At 45.6% G+C, this 18088-nt stretch overlaps 1 protein-coding gene across 1 annotated transcript in view; it reads left to right on the forward strand.

Moving 5' to 3' along the window:
• Window positions 1-17813, forward strand: part of MAPK14 (mitogen-activated protein kinase 14) — a 78551-nt gene extending 60738 nt beyond the window's left edge. The window contains exons 10-13 of the mRNA XM_015560843.1: window positions 7238-7317; window positions 10422-10500; window positions 14723-14896; window positions 15648-17813. Coding sequence (XP_015416329.1) covers window positions 7238-7317; window positions 10422-10500; window positions 14723-14896; window positions 15648-15715 — 401 coding nt within the window. The 3' untranslated portion in view covers window positions 15716-17813. The remainder of the gene's footprint in view (window positions 1-7237; window positions 7318-10421; window positions 10501-14722; window positions 14897-15647) is intronic.
• Window positions 17814-18088: the final 275 nt, after the last annotated feature.

The raw sequence follows: 18088 nt of genomic DNA on the forward strand, positions 1-18088 counted from the left end.
TTGTGAATTGAAGCATTGGGTGCATTAAGGAATAGTAGTTTGAGGCAGTCAGAAGAGAAGCCTGATGCCAAGTCAGGGAGGCCATGAATGTGAGGCGAGGAGCTGGGAGAAGGACACGGCCCCGCCTCGTTGCTGCAGTGAGCCTCCAGTGTGTGGAGTGAAGTGAGGGCGTTGAGAAACCCACACCCAAGAGTCTTCTGCCTCCTCGGGAGCTTGAAGCTACCTCGTTCTCAGTAGTCAGAAGTCTCCGAAACAAGACACCCAATCTCAGCGTTACTTCCAGAGGTTAGTTTTGATGAATTTATCATAAAACTACCTGTTTGAGAGCTGAGGGAGTCTAGTGGGTTTTTTTCATATGCAATATATTTTATCTTTTGGGGTAGCGGCCTAAGTTAAATTTACTTCTGAAGAGTTTGAGCAAACTAAATGAATGCAAACTGAGTCATTTTACATGAGCAGAAAGGATTCTGTATTCTATTGTTACATAATTTGATTATTTTAGAGCAAGATGGTATGCATTCTTTGCTCTGTCTTCATTAATGTATGCTTTAAAAATTTTCTCATAAACTAAGAAATAAGTACTGAACATTTAACCTCCAGAACACTTTAACTTCTGCCATTTGCAGATGACAGAATTCTCTATTCTTAATTCAGAAGTAACTTGTGTAAGTAGACTTGTTTATAAATTCTAGAAATAAGTTTTTTGGGTCTAGGATGGGGTTCTGCAAACCTTTTCTTAAAGGGCCAGATAGTAAATATTTTAGACTTTGGGGTCCATATGGCTTCTGTTGTGTCCAGTGAAAGCAGTCATAGACAATATATAAATGGACAGGCAAGGCTGTGTTCCAATAAAATGTCATTTTCAAATCAGGCAGCAGGTTGGGGTTTGCTGACTCCTGTCTAGAATTTGCTTCCACGTTAAGCCAATTTCATGTCTGGGGAAGAAAAAAAAACCCACAAAAAAACAGGGCAAAATGCCAGTGATATTGCATAAGTAATTCCTGTAACTTAGGCAACAACTATGACTTGCAGAAGCCATTATTTTTAAGTTACATTGTATTGCCTTTTTACCTATAACCATAAGAAGGAGTATTTCCTTCCTCCTTCTCTCCATCCTGTTCTACCTTCTCCGGAAATATTTTGAGTGCCCAGAGGCAGCAGGTGTTAGGCTGAGCACTGGAGATAAGTGGTGGGCAGGCGGAGTGGCCCCTTCCCCCAGAGAGCTGCAGATCAGTAGAGGTGGCAGGCAGTGAGCAAATAGTGGTTAAAGATTGTGGTGAGCACTGTGGTGTTTTCAAGCATCATGCTGACACAGATAATGGAAGTGGGGGCTTCTTTATAGAGTATTGGAGAGGCCTCTCTGGGGAGGTGAAGTTTAAGCTGAGACTGAAGTTGAGAAGGACCTAATCATGCAAAACCTGCAGGGATCAGAGGTAGTCATCCTCCCGTCCTGTCCCCTCGAATGTCAGTTAGACATGGGTAAACTACTCAAATTTTCACAGAGATTATTTAAAGCTGTTTTATAAGATTCTATCCCCCTCCTTTTAACTTTCTTTTCAGGCAGGGCTGAAAGCAGTAAGAACAAATAGGAGTTTTTGTCTTCTCATTAATATGTGCACATACATTCTGAGGGTACCTGAGACTGGGCTACCAGAGCAGAGGTTTGGCACGGTGGCCTATTATTTAGAACTTTGGGGATATGTGAGGTTTTTTTCATGTTTTTATAAGGTTAAAACGTCATCTGTCCTGCTTCGTTACGGCACTCCTGGAGGTCATCCAGGTGCAGTGTGGGAGTGAGGCCTTCTGCTGGCTGTCACCCACAGTACTCTGCCTGCTGTGGCCAGGGCAGAGGGAGAGGCATTCCAGAGGGAAGTTCAGTGGTTAGGCTCTGGGATCTGCACAGGCCCTGCCACATTACAAGCTCCTAGGTCAGGCCTCGGGGGGATAGTTAGAGGGGGGCTGCTCTACCCTGGCTCCTGTGCTCTGCTGCTTTGTTCTGTAGCGCTCTGCTTACCACTGCTCTTGGCTTCACTGGCTACTGATGTTCTGATGGAAGTGAAGGGGTAGGTGTGGACTGAGCACCTGGACGGAGGAGGCTCTCGTGTTTGCCTGCTGTCTCTGAGCTCAGTGCCCAGCTTCAGTCGCTTCCCTTTGTGGACAGATGCACAGTGTGAATGTCCATGGGTGTGTGTGGCGGCATTTTGAATCCTTGTACAGGAGGAGCATGTCCTACTTGAAGTGACCGTCCTGCAGAAGCCTTACCTAGACGATTCACCATTTTGGCTTGGTTTTTCATTTTTGTCATTGGGGTATTTTGTTTGTTTTTGTTTTGTTTTGTTTTATTTGTTGTTTGTTTTTCATTTTTATTTTGTCCCAACATTTTCCTTTATAGTCCACCTTTAGATATTGATCAGTTGAAGCTCATTTTAAGACTCGTTGGAACCCCAGGGGCTGAGCTTTTGAAGAAAATCTCCTCAGAGTCTGTGAGTTGATGCTTTGATTGTAATTATCTGCCCTGTTGGGAGTCTGCAACTTGCCTTCCATCTGTACCTTGACTTGGGTGTGTTTCTAAGCACGTGTGCCCTTTGTGTGTTGACTTCTGGATGAGGGTGTGTGTGTGTGTGTATGTGTGTATACACTTGCACACATACACACACACCCTCCTGGTCACATGCATGAGTGTGCTTTTTTTTCTATCTGGGTATGCATTAGATCACGGGGCCTGTATTGGGCAGTGGTATCCTAGTGGTAGTAAATGAGATTTGAAATTCTAATTCATTCCCAGACGGTAGTGGAAAATTTATGTCTCTGTTTCAGCCCTGACTTTCTCGTTCTCAGAGGTTTCACATGTAGTCAAGGGCTCTTTCCACTTTTGGGTTGGTGTTTGTTCTCAGATCATGTGGTACACCATGGATGAGTCTACCATCAGCACTAGAAGAAGAAAATGTACATTGCACGTTATTGCCCTTTTCCAGAAGCTCCTTACTTTCTATTGGTTTAGAATAGACCACCTGCACACCTGTGTAAAGCACCAGTTCCTCTCTACCCAGTCCCCAGACCAGCAGAGGTTGCACCCCACTACTGATGCCTCAGAGCCACAGGAGTAGGCTTGTAAATCCTTCCTCCCACAGCCTGACATTGTAATTACAAATTTTAATAACCTGATAAGAAGCTTTGGGCAGTGCTTTCCTGCCTCCACGCAGGCAGTGACAGAGAAACCACTCTGGCTTCCTTTGGCCATGATTTCCTGCTGTTGGGCAGGAGATTTGAGCGAAATAGTGAAAGCCCAGCCTGTCTCTCTCTTCCGTCTGTCTGCTGCCTGGCAGTGGATAGAAAGGGAAAGGCTGCAGTGGTGCCTTCCTGGGTTCTCCTCCTAGCATTTCTGACTGAAGCGGTCCCTTCACCCAGTTGGGAAGACTGCTGGGTAGCTTGCGCAGGTGAGTTCAAACGGTTCATCATCCCCCTGTCAAAATACAGACTGTTGTCATCTGGCATGTGTTTGGTACATTCCTTAAAAGGACCACAAAGCCCAGGGTGTTTGTGAATTTCCACTCTGACCACATGTAAGAGAATGTACCGGCCCTATTTTATTTTGTTTTATTTACTTATTTGGGACGATGAAGCAAAAGCACAGAAAGGCTGTGACTTGCCTGAGTCATGCACTAGGTCACTTGGCAGAGCCGAGCGTAGATCCCAGGTGCTCTGAGAACGTGAGCTGAACCTGTATCTCACGTGACTGCACATTGTGTGAAAGTCACTGTCAGAGTTGCCGACCACACTGTCAGCCTAGGGGAGTGTTTTCTTCTGCTTTATGAGATGCAGAAGCTGTATTGGAGCCAATCAGAAAAGATACAAGGAGATGTTTAGAGAGGACACCTGCTTTTTTGTTTTAAATGCGTTTGCTCAGAAAGATTGGCTGGTAGAGAGGACATGAGGGAGGGGAGTGGGGTTGAGAAGAAGTTGGGTTTATTAATGAGCAGAGCTAATGAGACTAAGATAGCAGATTCATGCCACCTGGAGTGGCTACCACAGCTCCTGCTCAGTCCCCTCCCACTCCTACCCATCTGCCCAGAGATATGTGCCATTCGTCACAAGATTTTCTAAAACAAAAGGTATGGGTAAAATAGTATTTACCTATTATTAAGCCACCATTTATTCAAGTGCCTGATCTAATATTCAAATGTCTTTATTTTCGGTGAAATAAAACACATAATATATTACAAAGCTCTGAAGTTGGGCATAATAAAATTGGGTGCCAGCATACAGAATTTTCTCAAATAATATTGTACTTAGTATAGGAATAAGGTGGTTTGGTTTTTTTCCCTTCATAATTATGGTGAGTGGATAAAAGTAGTTTAAACATTCAGAAGGGTAGGCAAGATTAATTTGATGTTTAGTGATATTGCCCAAGTGCCAATTTATTTTAAAAGCATGTGATGTGTGGAACACGTGATATGAAAATAACAAAGCCAGGTGAGTAAAATTAAAGGTTTTAAAAGTTAAAAATTCATTATTGAAGGAATATCGTAAACAGAAAGGCAGTAGCTATTTTCGTTACTCCTGAAAAGTAGGGAAATAGTGTAGAAATTGAGTCAGTAAAGAAGAGGACATTCTGAGTAAGAGAACGCAGTAACAGGGCTGCTTGAGAACAAGTCAGGATGTGCCCTGAGAGAAGGGATAGATTGGCCCTGATGGATGGCTAAGGAGATAGGCTTCTTTTGGTTGGTGACCCAGTACAGAGAGCAATTAGTGAAACAGCGAAAATCCTATTTAAAAAAAGCCAAGAGAGCCGTTTCACTGACTCATTCTCACACCTTTCCCTAGAAATTTATTTTTTCTAACTCCTGACAAGAAGCGGGTATACCGTATTTGCCGGCGTATAAGACGATTTTTTGGCCCTGAAAAATATGCCTCCAAGTGGGGGGTCGTCGTATACGCCAGGTACACTTCAGATAGACTGCCCATAGTGCTTGCCCCGTGCCATAGTGGCCTCCCGATGCCCACCCACTTCATTCCACATACCGTTCAGGCATCAGCAGCGCTGCTGGGTGTATGCTTGGCTGTTATGCGATTTTACCCCACTCGCAAAATCGCTCACAGCCGACCATACACCCAGTATGGTATCGCGATTCGCGATTTTGCGCTATCATGGCGCCTGTTAGAATGTTGAAGAGCTCGTACTTGCGCACTAGAGAGGTCCCAGGGAGATGCTGATGCAAGGGGGGACCAGACTGCTATAGTGACAGGGCGGGCAAACAGGGAGCAGGGACCAATCAAATCAGGCTTGGTATACAGCCAACAGCCAACCACAATACTGCCCCATTGTACTATTGACAGCCCCTCTAGGTTGTGGGCTGCTTGCGTGTGTTCCTGAGAAGCATCTACGGTACCAGTCTATAGAGTGTGTTTTCTTTAGTGAATTACCGGTATGTTTACCGGTAATACACTTGCACTGTTTTATGTATATGTTTGATTACATACAGCCTTGTGACAGTTTTCCTGCATGTCATAAGCATTTGAATATAAATTAAAATGTTAAAATCAAATCTGATATTGTTTTACCTTTTATTTGGTGTGGGGAAGGTGTGCGGAAGAGGGGGCAGTCTTATACGGCGAGTATATAACAAACTCTGTATTTTGAGTAGGAATGTTAGGGGGTCGTCTTATACGCCCATACGCCCCGTCGTCTTATACGCCGGCAAATACGGTAATAGCCTTTTTGGCTAAAGAAGGCAAACCAGAAAATGTACAGGACAAGTACATGGTGGGGCAAATGTAGGTGCACAGTTGTGAGTACATGAAACACAGTTTACTCTTGTTTATTAATCATTGTATTATTCTCCATACGGACAACTGTACACCTGTGTTTGTCCCTCCCTGAATTATTCATAGGAAAGGAGAGAGATGGCAGGATTTTACATTTTAAAACCCAACTGGCATTCTGTTGCTGGTTTACTTACTGACCCCCTTTTGTTATTTCTCTTGGTATGCAGTGTACTGTTTGTTATGTCATTTGTTTAGAGCTAAATCTAAACTTTGTGTGAGAATGTTAAGAGACCTTCACCCCACCTTAGAATATGCATACACAGGGTAGAACCAGCTCTTTTCTGATGGCCAGCCTTACAGGTGTTTGTGGTAGTCTGACCACTAGGGAAATTGAGTTCAGGGAATGAGCTAAAGCAGAAAAATTACTGAGAGAAGCCACAAAGAAGTGAAATCACTTGACCAGGGTGCTTATGAAGATGATGCTACAACCAAAGGAGAGCGTGAATAGTTAACAAGAAAGGGAGTATGACAAGGTTTTTATTGAATTGTGTTGAGGATTTTAAAAATCCTATCACTTCTGTTTAACAGGAACACATGGTAAACAAATAGTCCTAATATTTTCGAAGAGGGGAATTGTGTTAAAATTGATGGCACAGCTAAGAGGAGTACAGCCTATGTATGTGCTTGTTTATAGTTCTGCCTTTGTCGAGTAATTGCAGTGTTCTGCAGACATCGTCCCAGCTGTGTGTTAGCTGAGGTCAGTCTGGTCACCGGTTAAAACGACTGGGAGAAATCACTGTTGTGCAGGCTGGGACTTCTGTGACGGACAGCAGCCTGGAACTTCTCTTTTGTCTTTACCATTAGCTTCTAATTTCCCCATGTTCCCTTTCTTCACTTACCTGTGTGTTTGTGGCATGTATTTTAAATGTACCACTACTAATGTCTCTGAAACTTGGCATTGCTTATCAGCCCAACACCCGCCCATGTCTCATATTGGAGGGGTGGAGATCACCAGAGCCTGTGCCTCAAAATTTAACCTCTTCCTTAAGTGGGCACACTGGGTATATTCCTCTGAACTGAATTGAGTCAACATTTTTTCATCATCTCCATTGACCCACAAGTAAACAGGTTTTAGCCATCAGTACTTGGAGCAGTTCTCTGGCTGGCATCCTGGATCAAGGGGCATCTCTTTCCAGGAATCTTGAAATATATAATGTTAAAGATGATGCTAAAACCACAGAAATTTGTCCTTATCTGCACGGCCAGCCACTGGCTACATGCCTGATAAGTCTTGTGCCGTTCACGGAATCATGCTTCAATATGCAGCCTTGGGCTCTGGCCTAGGGTGGGTGGGACTGGTGGGGAGTAGGTTTTCTATTTATTTGGGGGTGGCTATTGGCCTTTTAAAACTTGAGTTGAAAGTTATTCTTTGCACCATATGTTTGACAATGCCCTTGACTAGGCATCTAAGATATTAACCAGCTTCAGCAGATTATGCGTCTGACGGGGACACCCCCTGCTTATCTCATTAACAGGATGCCAAGCCATGAGGTGAGAACAATAGCCTGCACAGGGAATGCCCCTATTTGATTGCCACTGTATAACCAGCACACTTGTACTGTCACTGAATGCTTGCATGTGCCTTGCAGCCACTGAGGTACCAGTGCCTGTGTGCTGCTGCAGGATGTTGATAGTTGGGATAAATTCTCATCCAATCCTGTGGACTGAGAATGCAAGTTATAGACTTACCTGTAGAAATGATGTTACTTTTCTACTTGGGTTTTGTGAATTTAGCGCTCAAGAGGTTATTTTGTCTTCCAGGTTCTGGGCTGTGGTGAGGGCATGCTGCCATCTGATGACTTTCAGCTGCAGCTATGGTTACCTAAGGCATTAGCCTACTTCCCTAGTCATCAGTTTTTTAATGACCAAAGAGGGTTCTTCATTTAAAAAACACTAAAATACCCAACCACTAATAAGTACTATGTTCAAAAGAATACACAAGTAATCCTATCTAATAATAGACAAACATGGTAATCGACCACACCTTCACTACGCCTCCCATTGGCTAATCAGAGCGATATGCAAATTAACCACCAACAAAGATGGTGGCTAATTTGCATACTGCAGGCAGTGGGGACAGTACCATCCCGCCTGCCCTGCCCTGCCGCCATCTGGGCCTACTATCTGCAACCCCGGGGTGGCGGGCCCGTGTGCAACCCGACCCGGGGCGGCTGGGTAGGGCAGCAAAGGCTTGAAGGCAGTTCCGGCCGGAGCGAAGGCCTGGGTCCCGGGTTCCGGAGGAAAACCGGTGCTGATAGCCAGGGGAAGGGAAAGCCTATTGCACGAATCTTTTCATGCAACAGGCCTCTAGTATAGAATAAATGTGAATACCTATGTAGGGTGAGGTGCCTTTTTTACAATTCTTAACTATTTAGTCTAACTCTAGTCCTGTCATCAGAGATGGTTGGGGCACTTTTTTCTAAGGTGCCTTCACTTTCTGGGAGCCGTTTTGGCATCACAGAGGCCCTCCCCTTCAGCTACCCGCAGCTCATCTTTGTCTGCATTTGTCTTGTTAGAGGGATGACTGTTCTCTACAGGAGACAGGCCTCTCTGCCCTCTGGTCCCTTCAGCCTCTTTCTGTGTGCTCAGGAGGAAGGGACTACAGCAGGGTTCCCCAAACTTTTTAAACAGGGGGCCAGTTCACTGTCCCTCAGACGGTTGGAGGGCCGGACTATAGTTTAAAAAAAAACTATGAACAAATTCCTATGCACACTGCGCATATCTTATTTTGAAGTGAAAAAACAAAACGGGAACAAGTACAATATTTGTATTTACATGTGGCCCGCGGGTTGTAGTTTGAGGACCCCTGGACTACAGCCATGCAGGTATTCAGTCCCTAGACCTTGCTTTTCAAATCAGAAAGACCCTCAGCTGCTTTTCAAAACGGGTCTTGCCTGCTCACTGCACATGTATTGAGAAGGTAAAGTTGCCCTAGCAGCCAGAACTTTTTCTAACCTTGTGTGTACGTGTGTGTGTGTGTGTGTGTGTGTGTGTGCGGCATGCACCCACATACATGAGTACCTTTATGTTGAGAAATGGTGAGGAGGTGGTTAAAATCGATTCAAAGAAGTTTTATCTCAACTACGCAGATAGTGGGATTTATTCATTGAAACAGGGAAGGTAATTGATGTAGTTTAACACCTAATATCTGATGCCCGCATTTATAAGTTACATTTGTATTTATGTGGTTATTCTCACGACCAGTTTTTGGATTTGCCTTGATTAGAGCTGTCAGTCCTTGAAAGAATTTGGCACCTTACATTCCCTAGAATGTAGCTCAGCAGTTGGGCAGTTGGCACATCCTTAGGACATGAGAGCAGACTTCCCTCCTAAAGGCAGCCATGGTGCAGCCAGTGTTGCTGAGCTCCTGCTCGGAACCCAGTGCTGTGCTGAGGAGGCGCTGGTTCACATCACCCCGTCTCGCTCCCACACTAGGAGGTAGGCACTGGGACTGATCCCTTTTTATAGCTGAAGAACTCAAGACTTAAAGACAATAAGTAACTTGCTCAACAGGTTAAAGTCAAGATTCAAATTCAAGCCTGTCCCAGCCCAGGGACCAAATATAGAACAACCTATTGGTAATATAAATGCTGTATGTGTCAGAAATATAGTTTGAAGCTCTTTCGTGAGCTTTCTCTTGCTTGAGTAGCATAATAACCATATGATGTAGACAAGCCACATACTAGCACCGAATATTAATATTTTGCAGATGAGACTTGAGACATGCCCAAGGAGATGTAGCTTATAAGTGGCAGGGGGAGGATTTCTTGCCTGGGCCCTGTAATTTATAATCTGCTATTCTTTATTGCTCTCATTGGTTTAGTATTTTTAACATGTGTTCGAGCCTCTTTGGATATACTAAACTTACGTTTACTTGTTACCAAGATTGCTTGGTAACAAGATTTAATATTTATGCTCTTGGTGTACTAAGAGCACCCACTGAGACCAGCACCATCAGAAGACTGCCAATCCTGGACTTCCATTAGGATGCCAGTTCCTACGCCAGTTTTAGCTTTTAGGGAGGCTGTCTCAGAAAGGGCTGCTTCTTAGATATCTTGGCCTCACTTTTTTAAAAAATATATATATTATTGATTTTTTACAGAGAGTAAGGGAGAGGGATAGAGAGTTAGAAACATTGATGAGAGAAAAGCATCAATCAACTGCCTCCTGCACACCCCCTACTGGGGATGTGCCGGCAACCAAGGTACATGCCCTTGACCGGAATCGAACCTGGTACCCTTGAGTCCGCAGGCCGACGCTCTATCCACTGAGCCAAACCGGCTAGGGCTGGCCTCATTTTTTTTTACTTCTGATCAGAAAGCTAATGAAAGGGAACTTGATTGGTTAGCATTCTCGTCCACTTGAAATAGAACTGAGATACAGCAAGGGATATAAGTAAGGTAGTGAACATAAATAAGGAAGTTTAGGACAGCACTAAGAGAGAGGTCTCATTTAATAACTACCCAAGACAGTCATGAACATTGGAGCTAGCAGACTTTGTCAGCTAACACTTCTTCCTGGTCAGGCCCAAGACTCTCTGAGGGCAGTAACATCATTGAACAAAAAGCCATTTTGAAAACCCTTTGTTTTTGCAGGCAAGAAACTACATTCAGTCTTTGACCCAGATGCCGAAGATGAACTTTGCAAATGTGTTTATTGGTGCCAACCCCTTGGGTAAGTTGACTGTATCCTCATGTCATGGATATGAAATTGGTTATGACAAAGTTAGGGATTTGAAGTCTGTGACTTGCTCACAGCTACTGTCGTTTCTTACCCAGGCTGAGGGCAAGAGCAACTGGCACAGACAGTGTTGTGGGCCCCGGCGCTCCCCGCTGTGTGCCCTGCTCGCCTCTACCCTCAGGTGCTGCAGGTCTGTCATCCTCTCGCACTTTCCCTTCCCCTCTTCTTCTGCTCCTCAGAAACAGCCATTCTCACTGGAGCTAATATGCCGCCTCGGGCTTTAAGGAATGGCCCCATATTCCTGCCACCACCACTTCCAGGACCATTAGCAAAGGGACATGACTAGCAGCTGCAGGATGTATACTGCCCTGGCTAAAGAAGGAGCTGCCTTAGTCCCCAAAGCTGGGGCCGATGTGTGCTTCAGTGGCCCCGGAAGGTGGCCTCATCTGAGGCTCTAGCACCCTGACTCAGTGCAGTAGACAGTGGTGAACGCAGAGAGCTCAGACCAGAGGGGAGCAAGGAGAGCCTATGATGGTGGTGTGACCAACCTTCTCACTTTTCTCAAGAGTGTATGGTGGGTCAGCCTGCTCAACAGTCCCAGCAGCTGTGCCTCAGGGTCGCGAGGACTCTTTAGAGGTTGGAGTGAGACTGAGAGGTTTTACCTTTTAAATATCCCATCATCACAGTTGACTGCAGTCTTAATGTCACGTGGTCATTCTCAAGGTCGCACAGGTACTCTCACTCTGAAGTGTTGGGCGATCGCTGGTGAGTTCATGTCCATCCTGGAGGTGAAGGGTTCCTCAGGTCTCAGCTGGTCACGCTCGCTTCCAGGAACAAATCCACAGACTCTCGGGGGGTGTGCAAAATTCTTGGGCTGGTTTAGGTTGGCATCTGCCCTGCTGTGCTCTCATTGGCTGTGTCTGACATATTTGAGCTGTATTGTCTAGTTCAGGGATCTGTGAGACGCTCTCTGAGTTGTAAGTACTCCAAGAATTTGGGAGATGATGTTGTATGCTGGTAGCTTTCTTGTCTCTCATTCTGTTCTGGGTGTTTTTCATCACATCGGCTCATGTTTCAGACGTGGCAGTGCTTACTTTGACTTCCTGTTTGCTGACTCCAATGTATTTATTCATTTTTCTGGGGGAAAGGAGGGTAGGTGTGTGACCAGCAGTTTATTTAGGTCACCTGCATCTGATAGGCGTCCCCTTCTCTGGAATTAAAACATGTAAACATTCAAAAGGACTAGACACCACGTAGCACTGCAGACTGCAAGCAAGGTGCGTGGAGGCATTAGGCCATCTGTGCTCGCACTGCCGTTCCGGGAACCTCAATCCGATGCCCTGCCAGGCGCTGATGCCATACAGTCTCTTCTTGCAGACGTCTGAGAACATGGTGTTACTGACCAGGAATCTGTGCCCAGCTGTTGGCTGAGCAGGCATGTAAATATTGACACCTGTTATGTCAGTCACTGACTTCCTGTTTCACGTTACCCTCCAAACACAAAACTGAAACTGCCCTTAGATGTAGTGTGTGTGTTTGTATCTGCCCAGATCTGAGGACCCTCTTTCTTACCCCGATTGTGTTCCTTGTCAGGGGCTTGTTTGCAGGACATGGTACCCTTTACCCTCGGGGTGGCAAAGACCATATGCTTCAAACAACAGCTGATGCCGTTTATTTTTTCTAAGAAGAGAAGGACATATATCCAGGCATTTCCCGCAAGGCTTTAAGTGTAAACTGAGCCTGAATCAACACTTAAGTATTCACCTGTTTTCTATCTCTTTTTTTTTTTTTTAATATATTTTATTGATTTTTTACAGAGAGGAAGGGAGAGAGACAGAGAGTTAGAAAACATCGATGAGAGAGAAACATCGATCAGCTGCCTCCTGCACATCCCCTACTGGGGATGTGCCCGCAACGCAGGTACATGCCCTTGGCCGGAATCGAACCTGGGACCTTTCATTCCGCAGGCCGATGCTCTATCCACTGAGCCAAACCGGTTTTGGCCACCTGTTCTCTATCTCTTGAAACCAAATTCTTTGGTTTCTCTGGAAGGCTACAGAATGGGGTCTTTTACCCCCTGGGTGTACCCAGCAGTAACCTCTTCAGGAACCTGTTCTCTCCCCACCCCTTCGCAGGGAGGGACTGTCAGTAATTTGCAAAGCCTCAGAAACCTGGTTTCACAGGTGGTGCCTGTGATCATGCAGTGTTTGTCCTGCATCCTCTGAAACTCAGCACACCCTCATTTGACAGAGTTAGAAAATCACCCTTTTGTGACCCTACTGAAATAACTGCTGTGAAGAAAAATCAGGGGATGCTGGAAGCCTTAAGTGAAAGGGCCTGAGGCTGTTCATGTGGTTTCAAAGTACCCGCAGATCACTTGTTTAGGGCAAAAAAGAAACAACCCAATTGACCAAATTTAGCATCATTCATAACGGGATAAATGGCCTTACTGCTCCTTCAAGTCCACATTCTTACCAAAAATGCTTAACCCACTTCTTACCTAATTGTTAGATCTAACATGGTTTTCAAGGGAATTACAGGGGGTAGGAGAAAACAAGGGTGTCGATTCATGGTGAACATTCGCAGGACAACCGGGCTGTCTGAATAGGAAAAGGGAAAATTAGTTTCTCTAACTAGATCTAAGATAATAGGTAAGATATTTTGAGAAACTAAAGAAACCCAATCAAATGCAGTGTGTGGCCCTTAATTGGTCCTGGCTTGAACAAGGTGGGTGTAAAAGACAGTGGGATAATCGGAGAAATTCTACCTTGAATTGGATGTTAGATATTTGGGAATTACATATTTGTCAGATGTCATAGTTTTATGATTATAGAGGAAGATGTCTTTTTTAAAAATATATATTTTATTGGTTTCTTACAGAGAGGAAGGGAGAGGGATAGAAAGTCAGAAACATCGATCAGCTGCCTTCTGCACACCCCTCACTGGGGATGTGCCCGCAACCAAGGTACGTGCCCTTGACCGGAATCAAACCTGGAACCTTTCAGTCCGCAGGCTGACGCTCTATCCACTGAGCCAAACCGGTTAGGGCAGGAAGATGTCTTTATGTGGAAATATTTAGCTGTAAAGTATCATGTGTATAATTTTATTTTAAAATGGGAGAACAATGCCCTGACCGGTTTGGCTCAGTGGTAAAGCGTCGGCCTGCGGACTAAAGGGTCCTAGGTTCGATTCTGGTCAAGGGCATGTACCTTAGTTGCAGGCACATCCCCAGTAAGGGGTGTGCAGGAGGCAGCTGATTGATGTTTCTCTCTCATCGATGTTTCTAACTCTCTATTCCTCTCCCTTCCTCTCTGTAAAAAAATCAATAAAATATATATTTAAAAAAATAAAAATAAATTGTGGCAGCAAAAAATAGAAAGAAATACAAAATGTTAATTGTTGGATGTGGGTGGTCAACATGAGTATTCATTGTATTGTATATTGAAAATTTTCACATGAAAATTTTAAAAATAAAATATCACTTTATCCAAATGCCCTGCCTCTCATCCACACACCCATGCAAAGAAAGCCCTCATTCTGTCCATTGTTTGAAGACCCGTTTGATGAATAGTCATTTGCCTTACGTTAGTAAATAAACAGTGAGGGGGACAAAAAAGTTGAAAAATTAAAAACCAGCCCTACTGCCGAACTGGTTTGGCTCAGTGGATAGAGCGTCGGCCTGCGGACTGAAGGGTCCCGGGTTCGATTCCGGTCAAGGGCGTGTGCCTTGGTTGCGGGCACATCCCCACTGGGGGGGCGTGCAGGAGGCAGCTGATCGATGTTTCTCTCTCATCGATGTTTCTAACTCTCTATCCCTCTCCCTTCTTCTCTGTGGAAAATCAATAAAATATATTTTTTAAAAAACAAACAAAAAAAAAACCAGCCCTACTTACTTCCTCTAGGTCACTTTAGTTTTAGGCTTTCGCTTTGACACAGTTGGACTACAGTGGTAACAGTTTGGCCGGACATTCCACAGAATGTCTGCTTGTTCACATGGAATCTGTTGTTGTTTTTTTAATTCTTCAGTAACATTTTCTTTAAAAATAATACAAAATACACACAAGAGAGAAAAGTGAAAGAATGTCCTGGAGCCGACGCTCTGGAGGAGAATTCTTCGTGTAGGCTTGAAGGGTGGAAGCTGTGTGTTTGCTTAGTAAGGCAGAATTTTTGCTAACGTGTTAAAACTTAAAACCTTTCTTTTTTTATGGACTAACAGCTGTCGACTTGCTGGAGAAGATGCTTGTACTGGACTCGGACAAGAGGATCACAGCAGCCCAAGCGCTCGCGCACGACTACTTTGCTCAGTACCACGATCCTGACGACGAGCCCGTGGCCGACCCTTACGACCAGTCCTTCGAGAGCCGGGACCTGCTTATCGATGAATGGAAAAGTAAGGCACGAAGGCAGCATGATACCTGCCTGAGAGCTTGGTCTGACAGTCCTTCCTCGGTGAGCCGCTCGCCGTAAGCTGTGCACAGGAGAATAAAATGCCTGGCTGGCAGCAGCTCGCCAAAACTGTGGTCAGGGCCTCGCCCAGAGTGAGCGCCTCTGTCGAAAGCGTGAAGGGTGACACTCTCCAAGCTGGGAGACCCTCACCTCTACTCTGATTTTGCGCGCAGCCCCTCACACCTGCCTTGTCTCTGAGGTTCTCAGAATCTTTTCCTTTACAGCATCTCTCTGAGATGAGTAAAGGAAGGGGATTTTTACAGTTTTATACCTGATACAATTGGGACAAAATATCTTACTATTACCTTAGACCTAGTTAGGGACACAGCCGGAAATGGGACCCTGGCCTGACCTCATATTCTTTCCATAAAACACAAATCCGGAGCTCCGGGCAACTGCCCAAAGCCAGGCTTTCCTGCTGCTGGAGCGTGTTGGCGGGCTGCTCCGTTATTCTTGAGCCCTAGGAGGAGGCACTGAGCAAGAAAGAAACAAGGAAGATGGGTTTAGATATGTGTCCTTGAACTTCTGGGCAGTCACATGATCCAGTGGGATCTCACAAGGTAGCGAATGGTTACTGGGAGTGTCCCTCCCAGCACCAGCTGGGAGAGGCAGGGCAGGTCTGCGCCAGAAAGAAGCACAGTGCTTGCCAGCACAGAGCAGCCTGACCTCACCTGGGCTTTCCTCCCAACCCCTAGGCCTGACCTACGATGAAGTTGTCAGCTTTGTGCCTCCGCCCCTTGACCAAGAAGAGATGGAATCCTGAGCACCTGGTTTCTGTTCTGCTGATCCCACTTCACTGTGAGGGGAAGGCCTTTTCACGGGAACTCTCCAAATCTCATCCAAGTGCCTCCTGTTGCGAAGATCTCCTCCATGGTGGAAGAGGGGTGTGTGCGTGCACGCATGTGTGTGAGTGTGTGTGTCTGTCTTTGTGGGAGGGTGAGAGACTGAGCAGCAAACTGCGACCACAGTGACTCCGTGGCGTTCCAGACACCCCGTGGCCGCCTCTGCTCCCGCTTCTTCGTGAGTCGGCTCTTAGGGTTGTTCAGTGCAAAGTAACAAATATTCAGCGTCCTACATCCAGTCATGCTTTTACTCTTTTGGCCTCTCCTGTGGGCCCACTTTGACCACAGTGGCACAGAGAAGGCTCGCCCCTCTGGCTGCTGCAGCTCTGGAGCTGTCCTTGGGATGCGTACAGCCACAAGGACCAACTGGCTCTGTGCGCCTGTCTGAGAGCTCGCTCGGTCCCATTCTCAGAACTCAGCAGGTGTATCTGGGACTCTACATATGTTTGTGCCTTAAAAGGGAGAAGAGAGTGCGGAGATGAAGTTCTGAGCCAGGCGAGTAGTCAGCTGGGTGGACGACCTTGTGAAACAACCTTCAGAGGCTCCGTGTGCATGTGTGGGCATGCGTGTATGTGCTGCTCTCTCAATCCCGGGTGTTGTGCCATTTCTCTGCTTGCCCCCCTTCAGTGCAGAGGTTTCTGGAGAATTGGACCTAGTCGCCAGAGGCCGGCTCTTGCTGTCTGTGGACGTCCTGTGTGCTCTTTCTTCCTAGCAGAGTGATGATGTCTTGCACGCCTTGCTGTTTGAGCATGCACAGCTGCTTGCCCTGTTTTTTCAGGAGGCCCTGGTGCCAGGCAAGTGCGCCAGTGAGGACTTCTTGGGAGTTCAGAACTCGTGTCACCTTGGCTGATGCTATGGGCAGGTGACATCTTCTCTTCAGCCCCCCGTGCTATTTTGTGTTGAACACAATTGATACTCCAGGTGCTTTTGATGTGAAAATTATGAAGAAATGGAACAGATGGATATATAGCATTTTCTTTCCTGCCATCTGGTTTTCAAGAAACTATTTTTGAGGAGCCATCATGGGAAAGATGGGGCTTTTCCCAGGAAACCTCAGCCTTTGGAAACAAGTCATTCTCTCCCCTCCCAATACCAATGCTAAGAAACGCCGAAATCAAAGTGAAAAATAAACGCTCATGAGGCCAGAACTCCTTTCTCTATTTTTGTCTAAATATGGTTATTTTTCTAAAAAAGTAATGAGGTGTCTTTTCCACCTTTAGGATCTTCTTGGCAGCGTAACGTTGGCTTCTTGGTCTCGGTTTAGGGAGAAATGAATTTTGTATTTTGCAGGAATCCTTTGAGAATGTGATTCCTTTGATGGGGAGAAAGGGCAAATTATTGTAATATTTTGTATTTTCAACTTTATAAAGATGAAATATCCTCAGGGGTGGAGAAGAGTCGTTTTCATAATTTTCTGAATTTCAGGCATCTTGTGCTACGTAAGGGCCCAGGTATTTAAACCTTTTGTGAAATGAGAAAGTGTAAGGCCACTTGCAGGGTCGGCCACGTGACAAAATCTCTCACTGGCGCAAGGTGTTTCCATTTCTGTCACAGTGCAGTGACTGCACTCCAGGAGGACAGCGTAGGGCCGAGTCAGCCGGAGCGAGGGCACGAGGCAGCTCATGGTGGTCATGCCACACCCGGGATTGTCCCCTCTTTAAGGAAAATGAATGCAAAGGCCTCATCTCCTGCGTGCAGTTCAGATCCTCACAGCCCACCGCAGGGTGAATTTTGTCAGCGTGTGGGGTTGTACGTGCTAGTGTGATTTCCTCCGACGTGCTGCTCTGCATACCTTCCCGTCCAGGTCTCTGCAGGTGTTAGGAGCTTAGCAGCCTGGGGAAGGGCTCCTGTGTCTGAGAATCATGCTCCCATCTCCTGACTTCTCTGAGCAGAACTCAGAAGAGAGAATGAGGGAAACTGCTATTTTATTTGTACTTGTGAACTTGGCTGTAATCAGTTATCCCATATAGGATGTCACACAATACCACTGGTCAAAATAAAGCCTATTTTTCAAATTTAGTGAGTATCTCAATTTTATTTCATTTTCCTCTTGATCATTTTTATTTAATGCTCAACATGGCTTTATATCAATGTTCTTTCAGCTATGGCCTGGCGTATGCTTCTGACAGATCTTAATATTACTCCTAAACTTCAAAAAAACGTGGATAGAGCTCCTTGGTTGTACATTTATGGTGAAGCAGATCTGAGTCTTTGAATCGAATGGGTAAAGCAAAGGGCAGGTAAACAAGGTATAAGGAGGCAGGCACAAGGCGTATTGCCCTTGGGCGTCAGAG

The sequence above is a fragment of the Myotis davidii genome, unplaced genomic scaffold, assembly GCF_000327345.1.
Source record: "Myotis davidii unplaced genomic scaffold, ASM32734v1 scaffold1036, whole genome shotgun sequence".
Lineage (NCBI taxonomy): Eukaryota > Metazoa > Chordata > Mammalia > Chiroptera > Vespertilionidae > Myotis > Myotis davidii.